The 18,657-nt window shown below is 43.5% G+C and overlaps 1 protein-coding gene across 1 annotated transcript; it reads left to right on the top strand.

Annotated features, from left to right (window-relative positions):
• The first annotated feature begins 254 nt into the window (after positions 1–254).
• cd180 (CD180 molecule) lies at positions 255–18,627 on the top strand. Its single transcript, XM_031802245.1, is given in 10 exon segments — positions 255–389; positions 16,749–16,828; positions 16,830–16,916; positions 17,049–17,102; positions 17,104–17,220; positions 17,377–17,508; positions 17,510–17,793; positions 17,796–17,886; positions 17,928–18,537; positions 18,619–18,627. Coding segments are annotated over 10 exon segments (1,599 nt in total).
• The last annotated feature ends 30 nt before the right edge of the window (positions 18,628–18,657 follow it).

The following is an 18,657-nucleotide window of genomic DNA, read 5'->3' as shown; positions in this document are numbered from 1 at the left end:
CCCAAAATACCCCACCAAGAATACAAAGTGAAGAGGTCAAACGGTTTTACACAGATTTGGTATCTCAATGATTATCTGCACATAACCACCATGACACATCCACTCTCAACACATTTCATGAATTCAACCCCGGTCTGGAAAATTTGCCAAGTTTTCAGCAATCTAGGTCAACCTCAATCCTGCTGCAACCTATACTAATCCATTGTCCGTGGTGTGGGTGCTATGGGATTTCTGTCAGTGAGTGAGTGAGAGGGATGAACGGAGAGGAAGAAGCGGATTTGGCAGAGATCGGCGTGGTGCAGCCAGATGACATGCAGTGCCCAGCACTGACCATGGCCTCTTACGCAAGCCCCGACATCCAGCTGTGGATGGGCAGTGCTGCAGTGCATGTTGGGAATGTGTTTACATAATACAACTCTTGGCCCTACTATTCCCCTGATGCAGGGATATAGAGTGAATGAATAGGGGGAAAAACCAAGCACTTATAAATTGTTCAAGGAAATATAATTTTATCAAGTTTGGTCCACATCCATCCAGTTATTATGGTCCTACTGTAGCGGGGTGCGTAATTGGCAGCAGATAAGTCAGGCGCATGAGAGCAGAACTGGGTAATAACCAGAGATTTATTCAGCAAAACCAAACGGCATCCAGAACATCAAGATAAAGGAACAAAAATAACCCGTTGTGCGCTCACAGGGAACGTGCACAAGCACTACAATAAACAATCCCACACAAAGACATGGGGGGAACAGAGGGTTAAATACTCAACAAGTAAATGAGGGAATTGAAACCAGGTGTTTGGAAAAACAAGACAAAACAAATGGAAAATGAAAAGTGGATCGGCGATGGCTAGAAGACCGGCGACGCTGACCGCCGAGCGCCGCCAGAACACGGAGAGGACCCGACTTCGGCAGAAGTCGTGACACCTACATGGTGGAAGGACAAGACTGCAAAATATGGTCTAATTTGAGGGCCTCACAAGTCTCTGAAGAGCTGACATCCTGAATGTATAATATTTTTCTAATGTATTATACCCTGCCTGAACCTAAACTATGAGTATGCATCATAAATAAAATAAGCTGCATATGTAGGCCTACATGTTGGCTAAGTGTTATCGACTCAAATTACATTTTTTGTGGAATACATATCTTTTTCCATTCTATGCTAACTGTTACTCATCTTCATTACATTGACAGTAGCTCAGTGAGCAGTTCAAAGTAAACAGAAGTAAATAGGTGTTGTTCGTGCACTTGAAAAGCAGGGGAACTTTCACTGGCATAGAGACACTTTTGGGTGACACACTGCCCTTTCCCACCTTTCCCACCTGAACACTTATGTGAGAATGCTATTCATTGACTACAGCTCAGCGTTCAACACCATAGTACCCTCAAAGCTCATCACTAAGCTAAGGATCCTGGGACTAAGCACCCCCCTCTGCAACTGGATCCTGGACTTCCTGACGGGCCGCCCCCAGGTGGTGAGGGTAGGTAGCAACACATCTGCTACGCTGATTCTCAACACTGGAGCTCCACAGGGGTGCGTGCTCAGTCCCCTCTTGTACTCCCTGTTCACCCACGACTGCATGGCCAGGCACGACTCCAACACCATCATTAGGTTTGCAGACGACACAACAGTGGTAGGCCTGATCACAGACAGTGACGAGACAGCCTATAGGGAGGAGGTCAGAGACCTGGCCGTGTGGTGCTAGAATAACAGCAATGTAATGTCCCTCAATGTAACCAAGACTAAGGAGAAGATTGTGGACTACAGGAAAAGGAGGACCGAGCACGTCCCCATTCTCATCGACGGGACTGTAGTGGAACAGGTTGAGAGCTTCAAGTTCCGCGGTGTCCACATCAACAACAAACTAGAATGGTCCAAACACACCAAGACAGTCGTGAAGAGGGCACAATAAAGCCTATTCCCCCTCAGGAAACTAAAAAGACTTGGGTCCCAAGATCCTCAAAGGGTTCTACAGCTGCAATATTGAGAGCATCCTGACTGTCCCACCACCCAACACCCGCCAACCCCTCTTTTACGCTACTGCTATTCTCTGTTCATCATATATGCATAGTCAGTTACTACCTCAATCAGCCTGACTAACCGGTGTCTGTATGTAGCCTCGCTACTTTTATAGCCTCGCTACTGTATATAGCCTGTCTTTTTACTGTTGTTTTATTTCTTTACTTACCAATTGTTCACCTAACACCTCTTTTGCACTATTGGTTAGAGCCTGTAAGTAAGCATTTCACTGTAAGGTCTACACATGTTGTATTCGGGTGCACGTGACAAATAAACTTGATTTGATTCGAGCTGATTCTAATGCTATACACTCCCACAGTGGAGGCTGAGCCCTGGAGTCCCAGGCAGGCAGGCCAGCAGCCCCCGAGGCGAGGGAATGGCTGGCTGATCTGTGCTTAGCCCCAGGCCTTAAATCCCTTTCTGACAGACCGCTAATGCGAGCTTCTGTGGGACCACATCAGAGCAGTGTCAGTCTCCTGAGCCCACGCCTTGGCCCCATGTCTGAAAGAGGGATTTTCTCCCTCCTCCTGCCTCAGTTGTTTCCCCATACTCAAGCCCACCAGTTCACAGACATAGTCATCCAGAAAGCCCAATACTTTTATATTCTCCTTTCCGCCACTCCCCCGATTCTCTCTCATTTCACTTCCACCTTCACAAGCTTCAACGCAATACAGTCAACGCAATGCTGATCTGAAAGAAAATAGTGGGTGAAAGCAATAGAGAAGAAACCTAGTGTTTTTAGCCATCAGTGGTGATTTAAAATGAAAGAGGCATATCAGGTATAACACCAGAAAGAGAGCATAATATGCTTTGGGGCTAAAGTTGACCTTTGCTTTCATTTCCTGAACTGGCAAACTTATATCGAGAAAAGGAGCTGGTGGTTGAAAGCAACAGGGAGGAAAGCCAGTCGTTTTACCTTTCCAATGGCCACAAAGGTCTCACTCAGTGGGAGAGCCAGCGTCAGTAAGTAGAGCCTCTAAACACCCAGACCAGCTCACACGGAGAAGTAGAGCACATTCCGGAAGGCTTTCACAAGTTTACTAATCCATCTATCCATCCATCGAGGATTTGCACTGCTTTGGATAGACTGAGCTCCTATGTGCAACACTGTGTGTGCCATTTGAACTTTTGTACATTTATGCAATATGTGTTACATGAACGTAAATTCGATTTAAATTAGTCCTATATTTTCTGTTCTCATAAAAATGCACATCATGGGGATGAATCAAATGTAATGTTATTTGTCACATGAGCTGAATACAACAGGTACAACCTTACCGGGAAATGCATACTTACAAGCCCTTAGACAACAATCAAATTTTAAGAAAATATAATTAAAGGGGCCTACTTAGTGGTGCAGTCACTACAGACCAAGGTTCAATGCCAGGCTGTGTCACAACTGGCTGTCTGATAGGGTGGTGGCACAATTGGCCATAGTGTTGTCCTTGTTAGGGGAGGGGGGGGCGCTTTACTTAGCTCATCGCGCTCTAGCAACTCCTTGTGGCGGGCCGGGCTCCTGCAGGCTGACCTCGGTCGTCAGTTGAATGGTGAATCCTCCGACACATTGGTGCAACTGGCTTCCGGGTTAAGCAGGCAGGTGTTAAGAAGCGCGGTTTGCGGGTCAGGTTTCAGAGGACGCATAACTCAACCTTCGCCTCTCCTGAGCACGTTGGGGAGTTGCAGCGATGAGACAAGATCGTAATTGGATATCACCAAATTGGAGAGAGGCAAAGGTTTAAAAAAAAAAAAAAATTAAATGGAGTTAAGAAAATATTGACTAAATAAACAAAAAAAAAGTTACAATGTAACACAAAATAACAACGAGGATATATACTGGGTAGAGTACCGGTACCGAGTCAAATTGCGGGGGTACAGGTTCGTCGAGGTAATTTGTAAATGTAGGTAGTGGTAAAGTGACAACGCATAGATAATAAACAGTGAGTTGCAGCAGTGTAAAAACAAACAAGGGGGAGGGGTGTCAATGCAAATAGTCGGGGTGGCCATTTGATTAATTGTTCAGCAGTCTTATGGCTTGGGGGTAGAAGCTGTTAAGGAGCCTTTTGGACCTAGACTTGGCACTCCGGTTCCGCTTGCCATGCGGCAGCAGAGATAACAGTCTATGATTTGAGTGACTGGAGTCTTTGACCATTTTTTGGGGCTTCCTCTGTCACCGCCTAGTATATAGGTCCTGGATTTCAGGAATCTTGGCCCCAGTGATGTACTGGACCGTATGCACTACCCTCTGTAGCACCTTACTTACTGCCAAGCAGTTGCCATACCAGGCGGTGATACAACCGGTCAGGATGGTGCAGCTGTAGAACTTTTTGAGCATCTGGGGACCCATGCCATATCTTTTCAGTCTCTTGAGGGGGAAAAGGCATTGTCGTGCCCTCTTCACAACTGTCTTGATGTGTTTGGACCAGTTTGTGGATAGTTTGTTGGTGATGTGGACACCAAGGAACTTGAAACTCTCGAACCACTCCACTACAGACCCATCAATGTGAATGGGTGCGTGTTCGGCCCTCCTTTTCCTGTACTCCACGATCAGCTCCTTTGACTTGTTCACATTGAGGGAGAGGTTATTGTCCTGGCACCACACGGCCAGTTCTCCCACCTCCTCCCTATAGGCTGTCTCGTCGTTGTTGGTGATCAGGCCTACCATGGTTGTGTTGTCAGCAAACTTACTGATGGTGTTGAAGTCGTGCTTTGCCATGTAGTCATGGGTAGCAGGGAGTACAGGAAGGGACTAAGCATGCACCCGAAGGGCCACCATGTTGAGGATCAGCGTGGCAGATGTGTTGTTGCCTACCCTTACTACCTGGGGGTGTCCCGTCAGGAAGTCCAGGATCCAGTTGCAGAGGGAGATGTTTAGTCCCAGGGTCCTTAGCTTAGTGATAAGCTTTGTGGGCACTATGGTGTTGAACGCTGAGCTCTAGTCAATGAACAGCATTCTCACATAAGTGTTATTTTTGTGCAGGTACTGTAGGAGAGGGCAGTGTGGAGTGCAATTGAAATGGTGTAATCTGTGGATCTGTTGGGGCGGTATGCAAATTGGAGTGGGTCTATGGTTTCCGGGATGATGGTGTTGATGTGAGCCATGACCAGCCTATCAAAGCACTTCATGGCTACCGACGTGAGTGCTATCGACGGTAATCATTTAGGCAGGTTATCGTTGCTTTCTTGGGAACAGGGACTATGGTGTTCTGCTTGAAACATGTAGATATCACAGACTCTGTCTTGGCGCTTTGCCTGTTTGATGGTTCATCTGAGGGCATAGCGGGACTTCTTATAAGTGTTCGGATTAGTGTCATTTAGCTCGTTGCAGATATTGCCTGTAATCCATGGCTTCTGGTTGTACGGTCACTTCTGGTTGTTCGGTCACTGTGGGGATGACGTAGTCGATGCACTTATTGATGAAGCCAGTGACTGAGGTGGTATACTCCTCAATGACATTCGTTTTTAGTTGTAAGCATGAATCAGGAGGATATCATTTGTTTTTCCTCTGGTTGCACGTGACATGCTGATAGAAAAGAGGTAAAACAGATTTAAGTTTGCATTCATTAAATTCTCTGTTCAGTAGGAGTGCCACTTCTGGATGAACAGTTTGCTTATGGCCTTAAACAGCTCGTGGAGTACGGTCTTAGTGCCAGCATTGGTTTGTGGTGGTAAATAGACGGCTACGAAAAATAGATGAAAATATTATTGGTAGATAGTGTGGTCTACAGCTTATCATGAGGTGCTTATTATGAGGTACCTCAGGCGAGCAATACCTCGAGACTTCCTTAATATTAGACATTGCGCACCAGCAGTTAAATAGACACACACCACTAGTTAGTCCCTCCCGGTTTGTCTGTTTTCTTCCATTTGATGCTTAATGAATACAACCCTGGTGAAACTGATTGGGTGCCACTATAAGCCACCATGCCCTTTTGAACTGTGCCACACAACACTTCCTGAAGGGGAGTGAAGAATTCCTGCTCAAGTATTGGCTGTATAATAACTGACTCGGTTGATGCTATTTTTGTTTCTTTTTTACCCTTTTAATTGAAAACAATCACAGTGAGGTAATTAATTATTAGAGAAATTATTTGATATTGAGATAAAAACAGCTGCATTAAGCCTTTAAGGCAACTATGGGGGAAAAAAGCCATATCACAAAGCCAATAACAACAAAAATTATACTGTATCATAATGACAAGTATGTCATTGTGTGTCGAGTATCGTGTTGTCCATGACTCACTTATTACCTAGAAACAAAACATTTTCATGTGATGGTTGAACTCTACAAGTCTTTCCCTGAGACATGATGATGACAGTGCAAAATGGACACTCAGTGAGAGTGAATCACTCTCTGATGATCTGGCCAAACCATGAGATCAACACTAACCATATGCCTTTTCCATTGGTGCACTTTTTGCACAAGACAACTTAAGTGACACCGTGTTGTCACGGGTTATGTTGCAATGTTATGCAGTGTCATGAGACTACATCTGGTGACATTGTATTATTATAATTTTAACTTTCATTCACTTCTCACTCCCACCCCTGCTGCTCCCCCTATGGACATTCCCCAACAGACTCATATCCTACCCCCACAGTTGTAAATGTGTATATATTAAACAATATATATATATTTTCGTTTTTAATTTGGCTTGCTCTTTTGAGCATAATATTTTCACTGTGCCCTGCAATTACATCTGCGTCCTTGTGACTAATAAACTCTATCTACACTTGTATTCACCAGTTTGATAAATACTTTTCAGAAAATGTGGAGATAGGCTACTGTAAACATAAAAATAAATCACATTTTGTGAAAAGGGAAATAAGGAAATTCTAAGAATAAGAACTGTTCCAAAAGAGTGAATTCTTAAGAATTTTCCTACTTCCCTTTTAAAGTCCTCCTCTAGCCTATGTAAAGACCAGGGATGGTATTGGGTTCTCAAATCAAATCAAATTTGATTGGTCACAAACTCAGGGTTAGCAGATGTTAACGCGAGTGTAGCGAAATGCTTGTGCTTCTAGTTCCGACAGTGCAGAAATATCTAACAGGTAATCTAACAATTCCACAACTACCTAATACACACACATCTAAAGGGATGGAATAAGAATATGTACATATAAATATATGGATGAGCGATGGCAGAGCAACATAGGCAAAATTCAATAGATGGTATACTATACAGTATATACATATGAGATGAGGAATGTAAAATATGTAAGCATTATTAAATTGGCATTATTTAAAGTGACTAGTGATCCATTTATTAAAGTGGCCAATGATTTGAGTCTGTATGTAGGCAGCAGCCTCTCTGAGTTTGATGATTGCTGTTTAACAGTCTGATGGCCTTGAGATAGAAGCTGTTTTTAGTCTCTCGGTCCCAGCTTGATGCACCTGTATTGACCTCACCTTCTGGATGGTAGCGGGGTGAACAGGCAGTGGCTCGGGTGGTTGTTGTCTTTGATGACCTTTTTGGCCTTTCTGTGACATTGGGTGCTGTAGGTGTCCTGCAGGGCAGTTAGTTTGCCCTCAGTGATGCGCTGTGCAGACTGCACCACCCTCTGGAGAGCCTTGCAGATGAGGGCGGTGCAGTTGCTGTACCAGGCGGTGATACAACCAGACAGGATGCTCTCAATTGTGCATCTGTAAAAGTTTGTGAGGGTTTTAGGTGACAAGCCAAATTTCTTCAGCCTCCTGAAGTTGAAGAGGCACTGTGTGGGTGGACAGTTTGTCTGTGATGTATACGCCAAAAAATGTAAAACTTTCCACCTTCTCCACTACTGTCTCATCGATGTGGATAGGGTGCTCCCTCCTATCCACATCAGAACAAAGACATTTATTTTGAGTGATGAAAATATAATCTGCTGCAACACCTCATAAATCCCAATATAATCTCTGTATCAGGTTTTATAGACTTTGCTGTTCTATGAGGCCCTCATTTTATGAGGCCCTCAGATAATCTCACTAATCTTTTTTTTGTGCCTCTAGCATCGCTGAGAGATATGCATCCAATTTCAGTGTGTACATTGGGCCTACAACTATCTCACTAAAATTATCCATATATTAATACGTTTGAGACACACTGGGTCAACAATATGGTGTACATCAACATACAGTGCCTTCGGGAAAGTATTCAGACCCCTTGACTTTTTCCACATGTTGTTACATTACAGCTTTATTCCAAAATGTATTAAATAAAAATATTAAAAATAAGCTGAAATACCTTATTTACATAAAACTCTCTCAAACTCAAGTTTTGGCCTAAAATGATATAGCCAAATCTAACTGCCTGTAGCTCAGGAAGCAAGGAAGCAATATGTATACTCTTGATACCATTTGAAAGGAAACACTTTGAAGTTTGTGGAAATGTGAAATTAATATAGGAAAATATAACACATTAGATCTGGTAAAATATATTTTTCACATTATCTTTGAAATGCAAGAGAAAGGAGCTATTTAAATTTTGGCAATCTATGTGCAAAGGTTTAGAGTGATCCAATGAACCATTGCATTTCTGTTCAAAATGTCGTATCAAGTCTGCCCAAATGTGCCGAATTGGTTTACATATACATTTTAAAGTTCATAACGGTGCACTCTCCTCAAACAATAACATGGCATTCTTTCACTGTAATAGCTACTGTAAATTGGACAGTGCGGTTAGATTAACAATAATTTAAGCTTTCTGTCCATATCAGATATGTCTATGTCCTGGGAAAATGTCCTGTTACTTACAACCTCATGCTGATCACATTAGCGCACGTTAGCTCAACCGTCCGGCAGGGGGACACACCAATCCTGTAGAGGATAAGTATTCAGACCCTTTGCTATGAGAATCCAAATTGAGCTCAGGTGCATACTGTTTCAATTGATCATCCTTGAAATGTTTCTACAACTTGGAGTCCACCTGTGGTAAATTCAATTGATTGAACATGATTTGGAAAGGCACACACCTGTCTATATAAGTTCCCACTGTAGACAGTGCATGTGAAAGCAAAAACCAAGCCATGAGGTCGAAGGAATAGTCCGAAGAGCTCCAAGACAGGATTCTGTCGAGGCACAGATCTGGAGAAGGGTACCAAAAATGTTTTGGGGCAGCACTGAAGGTCCCCAGAAGACAGTGGCCTCCAACGTTATACGAAAGAAGTTCGGAACCACTGAGACTCTTCCTAGAGCTATCCGCCCAGCCAAACCGAGCAATTGTGGGAGAAGGGCCTTGGTCAGGGAGGTGACCAAGAACCCGATGGAGTTCCTCTGTGGAGATGGGAGACCTTCCAGACAACCATCTCTGCAGCACTCCACCAATCAGGCCTTTATGGTAGAGTGGCCAGACGGAAGCCACTCCTCAGTAAAAGGCACATGGCAGCCCGCTTGGAGTTTGCCTAAAAGGCACCGTAGGACTTTCAGACCATGAGAAACAAGATTCTCTTGTCTGATGAAACCAAGATTGAACTCTTTGGCCTGAATGTCAAGCGTCATGTCTGGAGGAAACCTGGCACTATCCCTACGGTGAAGCATGGTGGTGGCAGCATCATGCTGTGGGGCTGTTTTTCAGTGGCAGGGACAGGGAGATTAGTCAGGATCGAGGAAAAGATGAACGGAACAAAGTACAGACAGATCCTTGATGAAAACCTACTCCTGAACACTCACCTCAGACTGGGGCGGCGGTTCACCTTCCAACAGGACAAAGACCCTAAGCACATAGCCAAGACAACCCATGAGGCTTCAGGACAAGTCTCTGAATGTCCTTGAGTGGCCCAGCCAGAGCCTGGACTTGAACCCGATCTTACATCGCTGGAGCGACCTGAAAATAGCTGTGCAGCGACGCTCCCCTTCAGGGTTACTGGGGGAGGGGAAAAACAGAACAAATGAAAAGCTGCCAGTACAAAATCCCTAAGAAAACACTAGAGCTAACGGATGGATTGTAAACTCCAACCTCTGGACTCTTTGCCATTTCTGTGTAAGAATCTTGAGCACTTACGGCGCAACGGGAGCTCCCCCAGGACACAAGTACAAATATACACACACAACACACAGAATGCAATGCAGAGGGACTTCTCTCTTCTAATGCTTTATCTCACCCACCGTTTATTTATAAAACTATTTATCTAACAGAGTAAGCTTACTCCTATATAATTCTATAGACTACATAGCTTATCCTCCTTTTGTGTGAATGGCCAGCCTGGGTTCTTTCTGTCTAAAGCCTAGGCAGTATTAATTGCAACATGCAGAATATGGGGGTTGGGGCTAGGGCTTGGCGGATTCCCAAGTAACAAATGTACCTGACCTACGTCCAATGGCAGAAGTGAATAGAAGCCAGAGAGGATTTATCCCCCTCTCATATTGCATGCCTCCAGAGGAACTGTGTCAGAGTCATGCAGACAGAGTCAACTAGCATTCCACACCACACCAACCCTTCTCCTGGAGCAGTCTAATGCTTCATTAAGCAATGCTGCCTTTTGATGGTTTTATCCTAATTGATTTAGAATGTAGACAATGGCATGGGGTCGTTCACATGGACTACAATCTTGTAGTCTTCATGATCTTGAAAGGGCAATTTGCATTGTAGCATGTAGACATACAGAAAACATAATATATAAATAGTACAGGGTTATACAAATGCATGAGTATAGCTGCTCAAAAGGCTCAACTCAACCACAAGAAACCACATTATTGAATAAAGAGAAGGTTGCAGTGCTTAGAACCTTTTCTTTGAGCTGCTATTGTCCACCAGGACAGATTGTGGGATAATACTGGGTGTGCATGCGCATGTGTGTGTGTGCACTTGCTTGCACCTACATGTTCAGTGCTTGTCTCCTTTTAAATCCACACCTTATTGTAAACAACACAATGTAGGTCACATGGTTAGAATTGAGATCAGCCTCTTTGTTAAATGAATGACATAAACAAGCCTCAGTAAACAATGCCTTCCACTCCTGCCTCCACCGCCTGCTGTCACGCTGGCCATGTAGCATTAATTTACATCAACGAGAAGTCCCATCTAGATACTGTCCATCTCCATCATTCACCTTCCAGACTCTCCTGTACCCAATCTCCCTCCGTCTGCACTCTCCTGTACCGTACCCCATCCCCCTCCGTCTGCACTCTCCTGTACCGTACCCCATCTACATCCGTCTGCACTCTCCTGTACCGTACCCCATCTCCCTCCGTCTGCACTCTCCTGTACCCCATCTCCCTCCGTCTGCACTCTCCTGTACCGTACCCCATCTGCATCCGTCTGCACTCTCCTGTACCCCATCTCCCTCCGTCTGCACTCTCCTGTACCCATCCGTCTGCACTCTCCTGTACCGTACCCCATCCCCATCCATATGCACTCTCCTGTACCCCATCTCACTCCGTCTGCACTCTCCTGTACCCCATCACCTCCATCTGCACTCTCCTGTACCGTACCCCATCCCCCTCCATCTGCACTCTCCTGTACCCCATCTCCCTCCGTCTGCACTCTCCTGTACCCCATCCCCTCCATCTGCACTCTCCTGTACCGTACCCCATCCCCCTCCATCTGCACTCTCCTGTACCCCATCTCCCTCCGTCTGCACTCTCCTGTACCCCATCACCTCCATCTGCACTCTCCTGTACCGTACCCCATCCCCCTCCATCTGCACTCTCCTGTACCGTACCCCATCCCCCTCCGTCTGCACTCTCCTGTACCGTACCCCATCCATCTGCACTCTCCTGTACCGTACCCCATTTTGCCCATTGTGTAAATTGGTGAACAGTTCTAATTTCATGCTGCTACCTAGCTTGTTGACTAACAGGAGATCTTATCACTGTGGTTATACGATAGAGACGGATAACATGTCAAACAAAGGCCAGTGGGCCACATGGAAAAGTTGTGTGTGGGTTAGACCTGCACATGGAAAAGTTAAAAGCCGGCCAAGGCTTCCACTGAAAATAAGACCTCCCTGTAACTATAAATAACTGTCATAAATAGGCAATACAAACAACTATAACGCTAAAGAGAAACTCAAAGGGAACCCAAGATACATACAGCGAAGATACCCAAGTCTAGTCTAACTGAATAACAAACTGCCTAAAGTAACCTTGGTGATTGCACAAACCCAAACAAACTTCTCTGGGCTGTGGGAAATTTCTACTCCTGGCAATATACTCCTAACCTCAGCTCCCAACCAATGCAGAGTAGCAATCATAATATCCCCTTATTTACCTGTATGCCCTCTTTCTCAATGCACACGAGGGGGGGGGGGGGGGGGGGGGGGAGTAGTCATTAGTCTATCTGAAGACAATACACAATTATATTCTATTCTCACACACAAGCCCCCTTTTCCACCTTCCTACACCTCTTTCACTGTTTTAGTCAGAGGGGCTGTAAAGATGATTTACATTTGGGGGAGATTAAGGGCCTGGCTGTTCCACGTGCTGCGGCCAGTGTCCATTGATGTCTAATTGAGTGATGTCGGTCAGAATAGCCCTGCTGTCTGCGCTTTGTGCTAAACCCTGCCATGGGAGACCTTTGACTTCTTCTCCATTGTCCACGACATCCCCACTACTATGACAGTTTTACCATGGCTGGCTGGCCGGCCTCAATACCCAAACCCGATATCCTTTTATTCCGCCCTATTTTATCAGTACCCATTTTTTAAATATCCCTGAAGTGATTAGTTTTGTCTGTGCCTGCCTGGCTGTTTGTTAATGACTCAGTGAGGGTGGTGGGTGCCAGTAGGCTACATCTGCCTGATCACGACTGTACTGTAATTACACAGATGATGCAGCAAGGGTTATTGAATGGAGACAGAGGTCACAGGATTTAATTGTGTTTGTATGTAATCTGGAGTGGGCATAATTCAGTACGTTTCTATATTGGGCCTACTTCTGCTGCACGAAGAGATCAAAGTATTATTACATGGCCTACTGCTGTGAATCAAATCTTGCTGCTGTATTGTATTCAGGAAATACAGTACATCTCATGCAGTAATACATAACATTGTTTGTGTTTATCACAGATTGCATTGTGTGGTGTATTATATATGCAATATTAATGTGTATTCAGCATCTTTAACATTTAAAATTCCCTCTGAGCACATCAGAATCCCATTTGGATTTGGGATTGAGTGACTGGCCACTAATCTTTGGTCTCTCTGTCGAATATGCAGCTTATTCAGGGTGGTATCCTAATCACCCAAAGATTTATATCTATTTATACAGAGATTATAATGTGTCTTCTTTATCTCTCAATTGGATAGAGTTGTTGCATAACAGATGAGCATTCATTTCATTGCAACCCACCTGTGTAAAGATGGCCTGACAGTGCCCCCTGTTGTTCGAGGATGTATGCCACATCCACAAGTATTTGACGTTAATATCAAGTCTCATGACACATTAAAGACAATGGTAAACTAAGGACTGCAGTTATGCCTTACCAAAACTTAAATGTATTCTGTGGCTATGCTGACTTATTGTAAAGTGAGATACTAATGTGGTAGAGAAATTCTGTCTTCTGTGGTCTGAAGATGGGATGGCAGCCATGTTGGTTTCAAACTAACTCTGGCTCTGTCAGAGGAACTGTAGTTAGAAAACTATCAGATTAATATATTTTAGTAGCCACCCTATCATCTAAAAATTAAAAAACAATGTTGAGTAAATCACATAAAATCAGATTATGATACCAATTGGTAATTGGCCTAGTCCCTTTTCATTTTAAAGGTAGACTCAGTGATATGAGGTAGATGCAGAAAGTAAACACCATGTGGGTCAATTCCTGCAACCACTAAGAGCGCAGAGCCCCACCTGTTTGGAGTCACACCTGTTTAGCACACATGTTAATTGAAATGCATTCCAGGTGACTACATCATGAAACTGGTTGAGAGAATGCCAAAAGTGGGCAAAGCTGTCATCAAGGCAAAGGGTGGCTACTTTGAAGAATCTCAAATATAATATATTTGTTTAACACATTTTGGTTACTCCATTTCATGTGTTCTTTCATAGTCTTTATGTCTTCACTATTATTCTACAATGTAGAAAGTAGTAAAAAGAAAGAAAAACCCTTGAATGAGTAGGTGTGTCCAAGCGTTTGACTGGTACTGTATATATGTAATACTTTCTTTGTTGCCTGTTTGCATGTTATTTTGGCATTAATACGTGTCACATACTGGACAGAGCATTTGGAAAGTATTCAGACCCTTGACTTTTTCCAGACTTTGTGACTTTAAATCTTTATTATAACATTTATTAATTTGTTTTCTTCCCCCTCAATCTACACACAATACCCCATTATGACAAAGCAAAAACAGGTTTTTGGAAGTATTCAGATCTTTCGCTATGAGACTCGGGAATTGAGCTCAGCTGCATCCTGTTTCCATTGATCATCCTTGAGATGTTTCTACAACTTGATTAGTGTCCACCTGTGGTAAATGCAATTGATTGGACATGATTTGGAAAGGCACACACCTGTTTATACAAGGTCCCATAGTTGAGAGTGCAAACACCAAGCAAAGTGTCCGTAGAGCTCAGAGACAGGATTGTGTTGAGGCACAGATCTGGGGAAGGGTACCAAAACATTTCTACAGCATTGAAGGTCCCCAAGAACACAATGGCCTCGATCGTTCTTAAATGGAGGAAGATTACTCAACTCTTCCGGGGGAGAAGGCCTTGGTCAGGGAGGTGACCAAGAACCCAATAGTCACTCTGAAATAGCTCCAGAGTTCCTCTTGGAGATGGGAGAACCTTCCAGAAGAACAACCATCTCTGCAGCACTCCACCAATGTCAGATCAAATAGACTGGTTCGGAATAAATGGAGGGGGGACCTCCGACATCGTAAGGGTCCAGAGAAATTATGTAAGTGGTTGGTCAAATTCTCTGCTGTTTTTGACCCTGGCTACAACGCTGTGAGCAGTTTGAAGCGAACCCATGCGCAGACAGTGTGACTGTGAGAGCGAAGTCTTGCATCTCGCTCATCTCAATATCTGCGGTCTACCTTTAATACCTGCTTATTTCATTGTAAGAAGGGACTAAATAATTATATCAAAAGGGGAAACATGTATTTTATTTTTGTCCACAGGAACATTCAAATGAACAAGTAGCACGTGAAATAGTGATTGCATATTAATTTACAACTGACCTGAAAAGTTTAGATAAATCTGGTGTCCATCCCAAATGGCAGAGCCACTAAATGCGACTCTCACAAACTGTCACTTGTCCTTTGCTAGGGACAGCCTCTCGTATGGCAGAGCTCCCACTGTTAGTCAGAAATGACAAACGCAAAGCATTTGTTCTTCTCAATCCCTTGGTGTGGGCTTGGTTCCAGTTTTACAGTGTGCCGACTGCTCTGGGCTCATACACAGATCATATCCCTAGGAGTGACAGGATACACCCATCGCAGTGTTGCATTAGCAGCTTCCCTTTACGCCTATCGAGAACTTGGGACTATAAGGTTCTATCTGCATGTCAAAATTGAGTTGACAGAACATTTTACAAAATAAAGCTACCTTTTTACAAAAAGTAGGTTTAATCCTGAATGCTCCTCCGAACATCAGTGTCCTGACGAGTGAGCACATTTTCATGCCTCATTAGCTCATTGTTATGGATGAGCTAATGTATCCAAATAAATGTCTATAGAAAACAGCTTATACAAATGCAGCTACTTTTCTGTTATTCTGGTTGCACTTTTTGATGTGAATGTACGTTAGCCGTAGCTTGCTAGCAAGCAAGCCAGGGATAAGAACGTTGCCAGCCAGTATGGCAATGGAACACTTAGAACGAACGTCCAGCCGGCTTGGGTAGCAACCTTAGATTTGTGTCGGGCCTATATCTGTGGAAGGATGAAATAGTATGAATAAATTCATAAAAATAACTTTAATGAAAATATGTCAATCATTATTTGAATATGTTGGTAACCCCTTGTATAAAAGTGATAATCCCCTCAAAGCCGGTGTTTGGAGGATACATTGGCACGTTTGCCGACCTGGCCAAACACCGTGCCAATACAGTATATCTTCCGAACACCGGCTTCGAGGGCATTAGCACTTAAATATAGTACTCCAAATACCCCAATTCATTAAGTTAAGTTTTAAAAAAATACAATACAAAAATTGCTGACACCATTCAAACGATTGAGGCTTCGGAACTTTAAAGCCAATTATCTCAGAATCATCTTTCTGCAGAAATTACCTTATAGTCCCAAACACTCGCTAGGTGTAATTTGTAAGGTTGTTGTCTGCATCTGACTGAGGATTTGGCAGGGAAATAAAGAATATAGAATGTCTGATCTGATCAGCCAACAAAACACATTGTAGCACAGGGGAAGGTGTGGTTCTATGTGTTTTATTCATACTTCCAGGTTTCAGTTGTGAGTTCTGTTATTTGTCTAAGTCCTCACATGAAAAGGCTTACTTATTAATTTAGATTCAGTGCCATCATGAATGGACAGTGGATTATATGTCTGCACATTTCAATAAGTAAGGTTATTCCTCATCGTAGAAAGTCTTAACTGGTAAATTGTGATATTACTATTTATTTAGCCCATTTGCAGATGCTCGTAATTACAATTTTAAAGTTTATTCAAGATTTAGAGATTGAGCAACCCTCATGTTAATTATATACAGTATAAACTTTTGTCAATAAGCCCTTAGACATGCTTATTAAAACTTAGCAATGATAACTTTAGTACTTTGCTGTAATACAAATGCATAAAAAATATGTGCAGTCATTATAGACATTCATAGAATATCAGGAAAGTCATTTCATTTTTAGTTTCAAACTGATGAGGCAGAGGGCTATGATATCTCTGGTCAAGGCTTACCTGGCATCCCTGATGAGCTTCCCAGCTCCACCTCTGGATTTCAGCTTTAACTACCTGCCAGCCATTAACAACACCACTTTTGTTAGGCTGAAGGAGCTTGTCTCAATGAATCTAACCAGGTTGGTTACTTCCTGTAACACTTTAAAAGGACTAAATACAGGGTTTGAGCTGTACATAAAATAAAGTTGTAGTCCTGGATTATCACTTTAAATTAGAAAATTAACAGAAAGTTGTTTCACTCTTAATTACAAATGCAAAATAAACTAGATATTTGAGGATGTCTTGTACCACCAAACGGACCTAGAGACTCTTGATAGGAAACTAGTTAATGTTTTTGTTGGATGATGCTTTTGTAGGACCTAAATCCTTGAAACATCTTAGTTTAACTCTGACATCAATGGATGATCTGAAATTCCTCCTCTCGCATTAATCTCACATCTTTAGAGACACTGGACCTTGGTGACAATGACAGACTTCTTACATGACCTAGACCAGTTCAACTGGTAAAAAATGAGGACACTCAATCTTCCAATGAATTCTCTACAGAATATATCAGCTGCAGAGGTGGCCGTACTGAAGAATGCCAGCCTTCGACGTCAGCTTCGAAGGCAACATCATTGTGTACATTAAACCAAAGGCCTGTCACTTCAACAGCCTAGATTTCAGTGACTGTCTAAGCAAAGGAGATATTTCAATAATCTTAGCCGGATTGAGGAGTTCAGACCAACATTCTCTCTCTGGGGGTCTATAAGGACAGCCCACCTGCCACCATGCGGGCTGAGTCCCTTTACGCTTTCTGTAACACCACTGAATGAACTGAGCCTCTAAATACAGCACTTCCCAGATCTGACGGATGACGCCTTCAGAAGCTGGACCTCACCAGGTCTCATCTCCACTCCCTGCCGGCCTCCATCGCCAAGATGGCATCTCTTACCCACCTCATCCAGAACCAGAAGAGCTTTAACGACCTGTGTCAGACCAACACGTCTCGCTTCCCCAGCTGACTGTTCTGTCTGTGAAGGGCAACTAGGCCCAAAAGCTGACCTTCGGGATGGACTTTAAAGAGAGCTGCCAGAGGAATGCCACCAAGCTGGAGCAGCTTGACTTGAGTCAAAGTAGTTTGCTAAAAGGGCGGAGCTCAGTGCTGTGAAGTCCAGCTACAACTTCCCAGCAACTTCCATGAAGTGGGGGAACCAGCCATTCAACAAGATGTCAGGGTTGATAGAATTGGACTGCAGTCATTTGAAAGTCACCCGCATTAACCACACTGCAGCAGGTGGTCCTCTCCGAAGGCTAAATATCTCATGGAAGTTTGGTGACTTCAGTGTCCAGTGGAACCTTCTGGAAGTTCTGATAAGCCTGGAGAGTCTCAAATTGAGGGGTGGTTCCTTTAAGGACAGGATTGTTTCTAATGGTGAGATGTTTATACATGTTCCTCTTCTATAGAGGCTGGTTTTGGCAGTGTGTGACATCGTATCTGTTAAGAATGCATTTCGCTACCTCACCAACCTGGCGTATGCAGATCTTAGTGGTAATAAACTAGTTGTAGCCAGTATGAATGCATTCTCCACACTGAATAATGTCCTGCTAAATTTAGCCATGAATCAGATAGAAATGGTTGACATAGACTCTGTCAAAGCTTTAACAGAAAAGAGCAAAATTGACCTGAGTGACAACCCTTTGGCATGCAACTGATCCAATATTCAATGAATTGGTTGGATTCAGAGCAATGCAAATAAAGTGATGAACATTGATAGGACAATGTTTTGGTTCAAAGGAAAGGTTCTCAGATGTGCATTTGAATTGAGTTATTTTCCGCAGGCATGTTAGCATTTGGACTTACGTCAATGGCAATTTGAC

This window comes from Oncorhynchus kisutch, linkage group LG23 (assembly GCF_002021735.2).
Source record: "Oncorhynchus kisutch isolate 150728-3 linkage group LG23, Okis_V2, whole genome shotgun sequence".
NCBI lineage: Eukaryota > Metazoa > Chordata > Actinopteri > Salmoniformes > Salmonidae > Oncorhynchus > Oncorhynchus kisutch.
The sequence above is the reverse complement of the archived record's forward strand: the minus strand, read 5'-3'. Positions and strand labels throughout refer to the sequence as shown.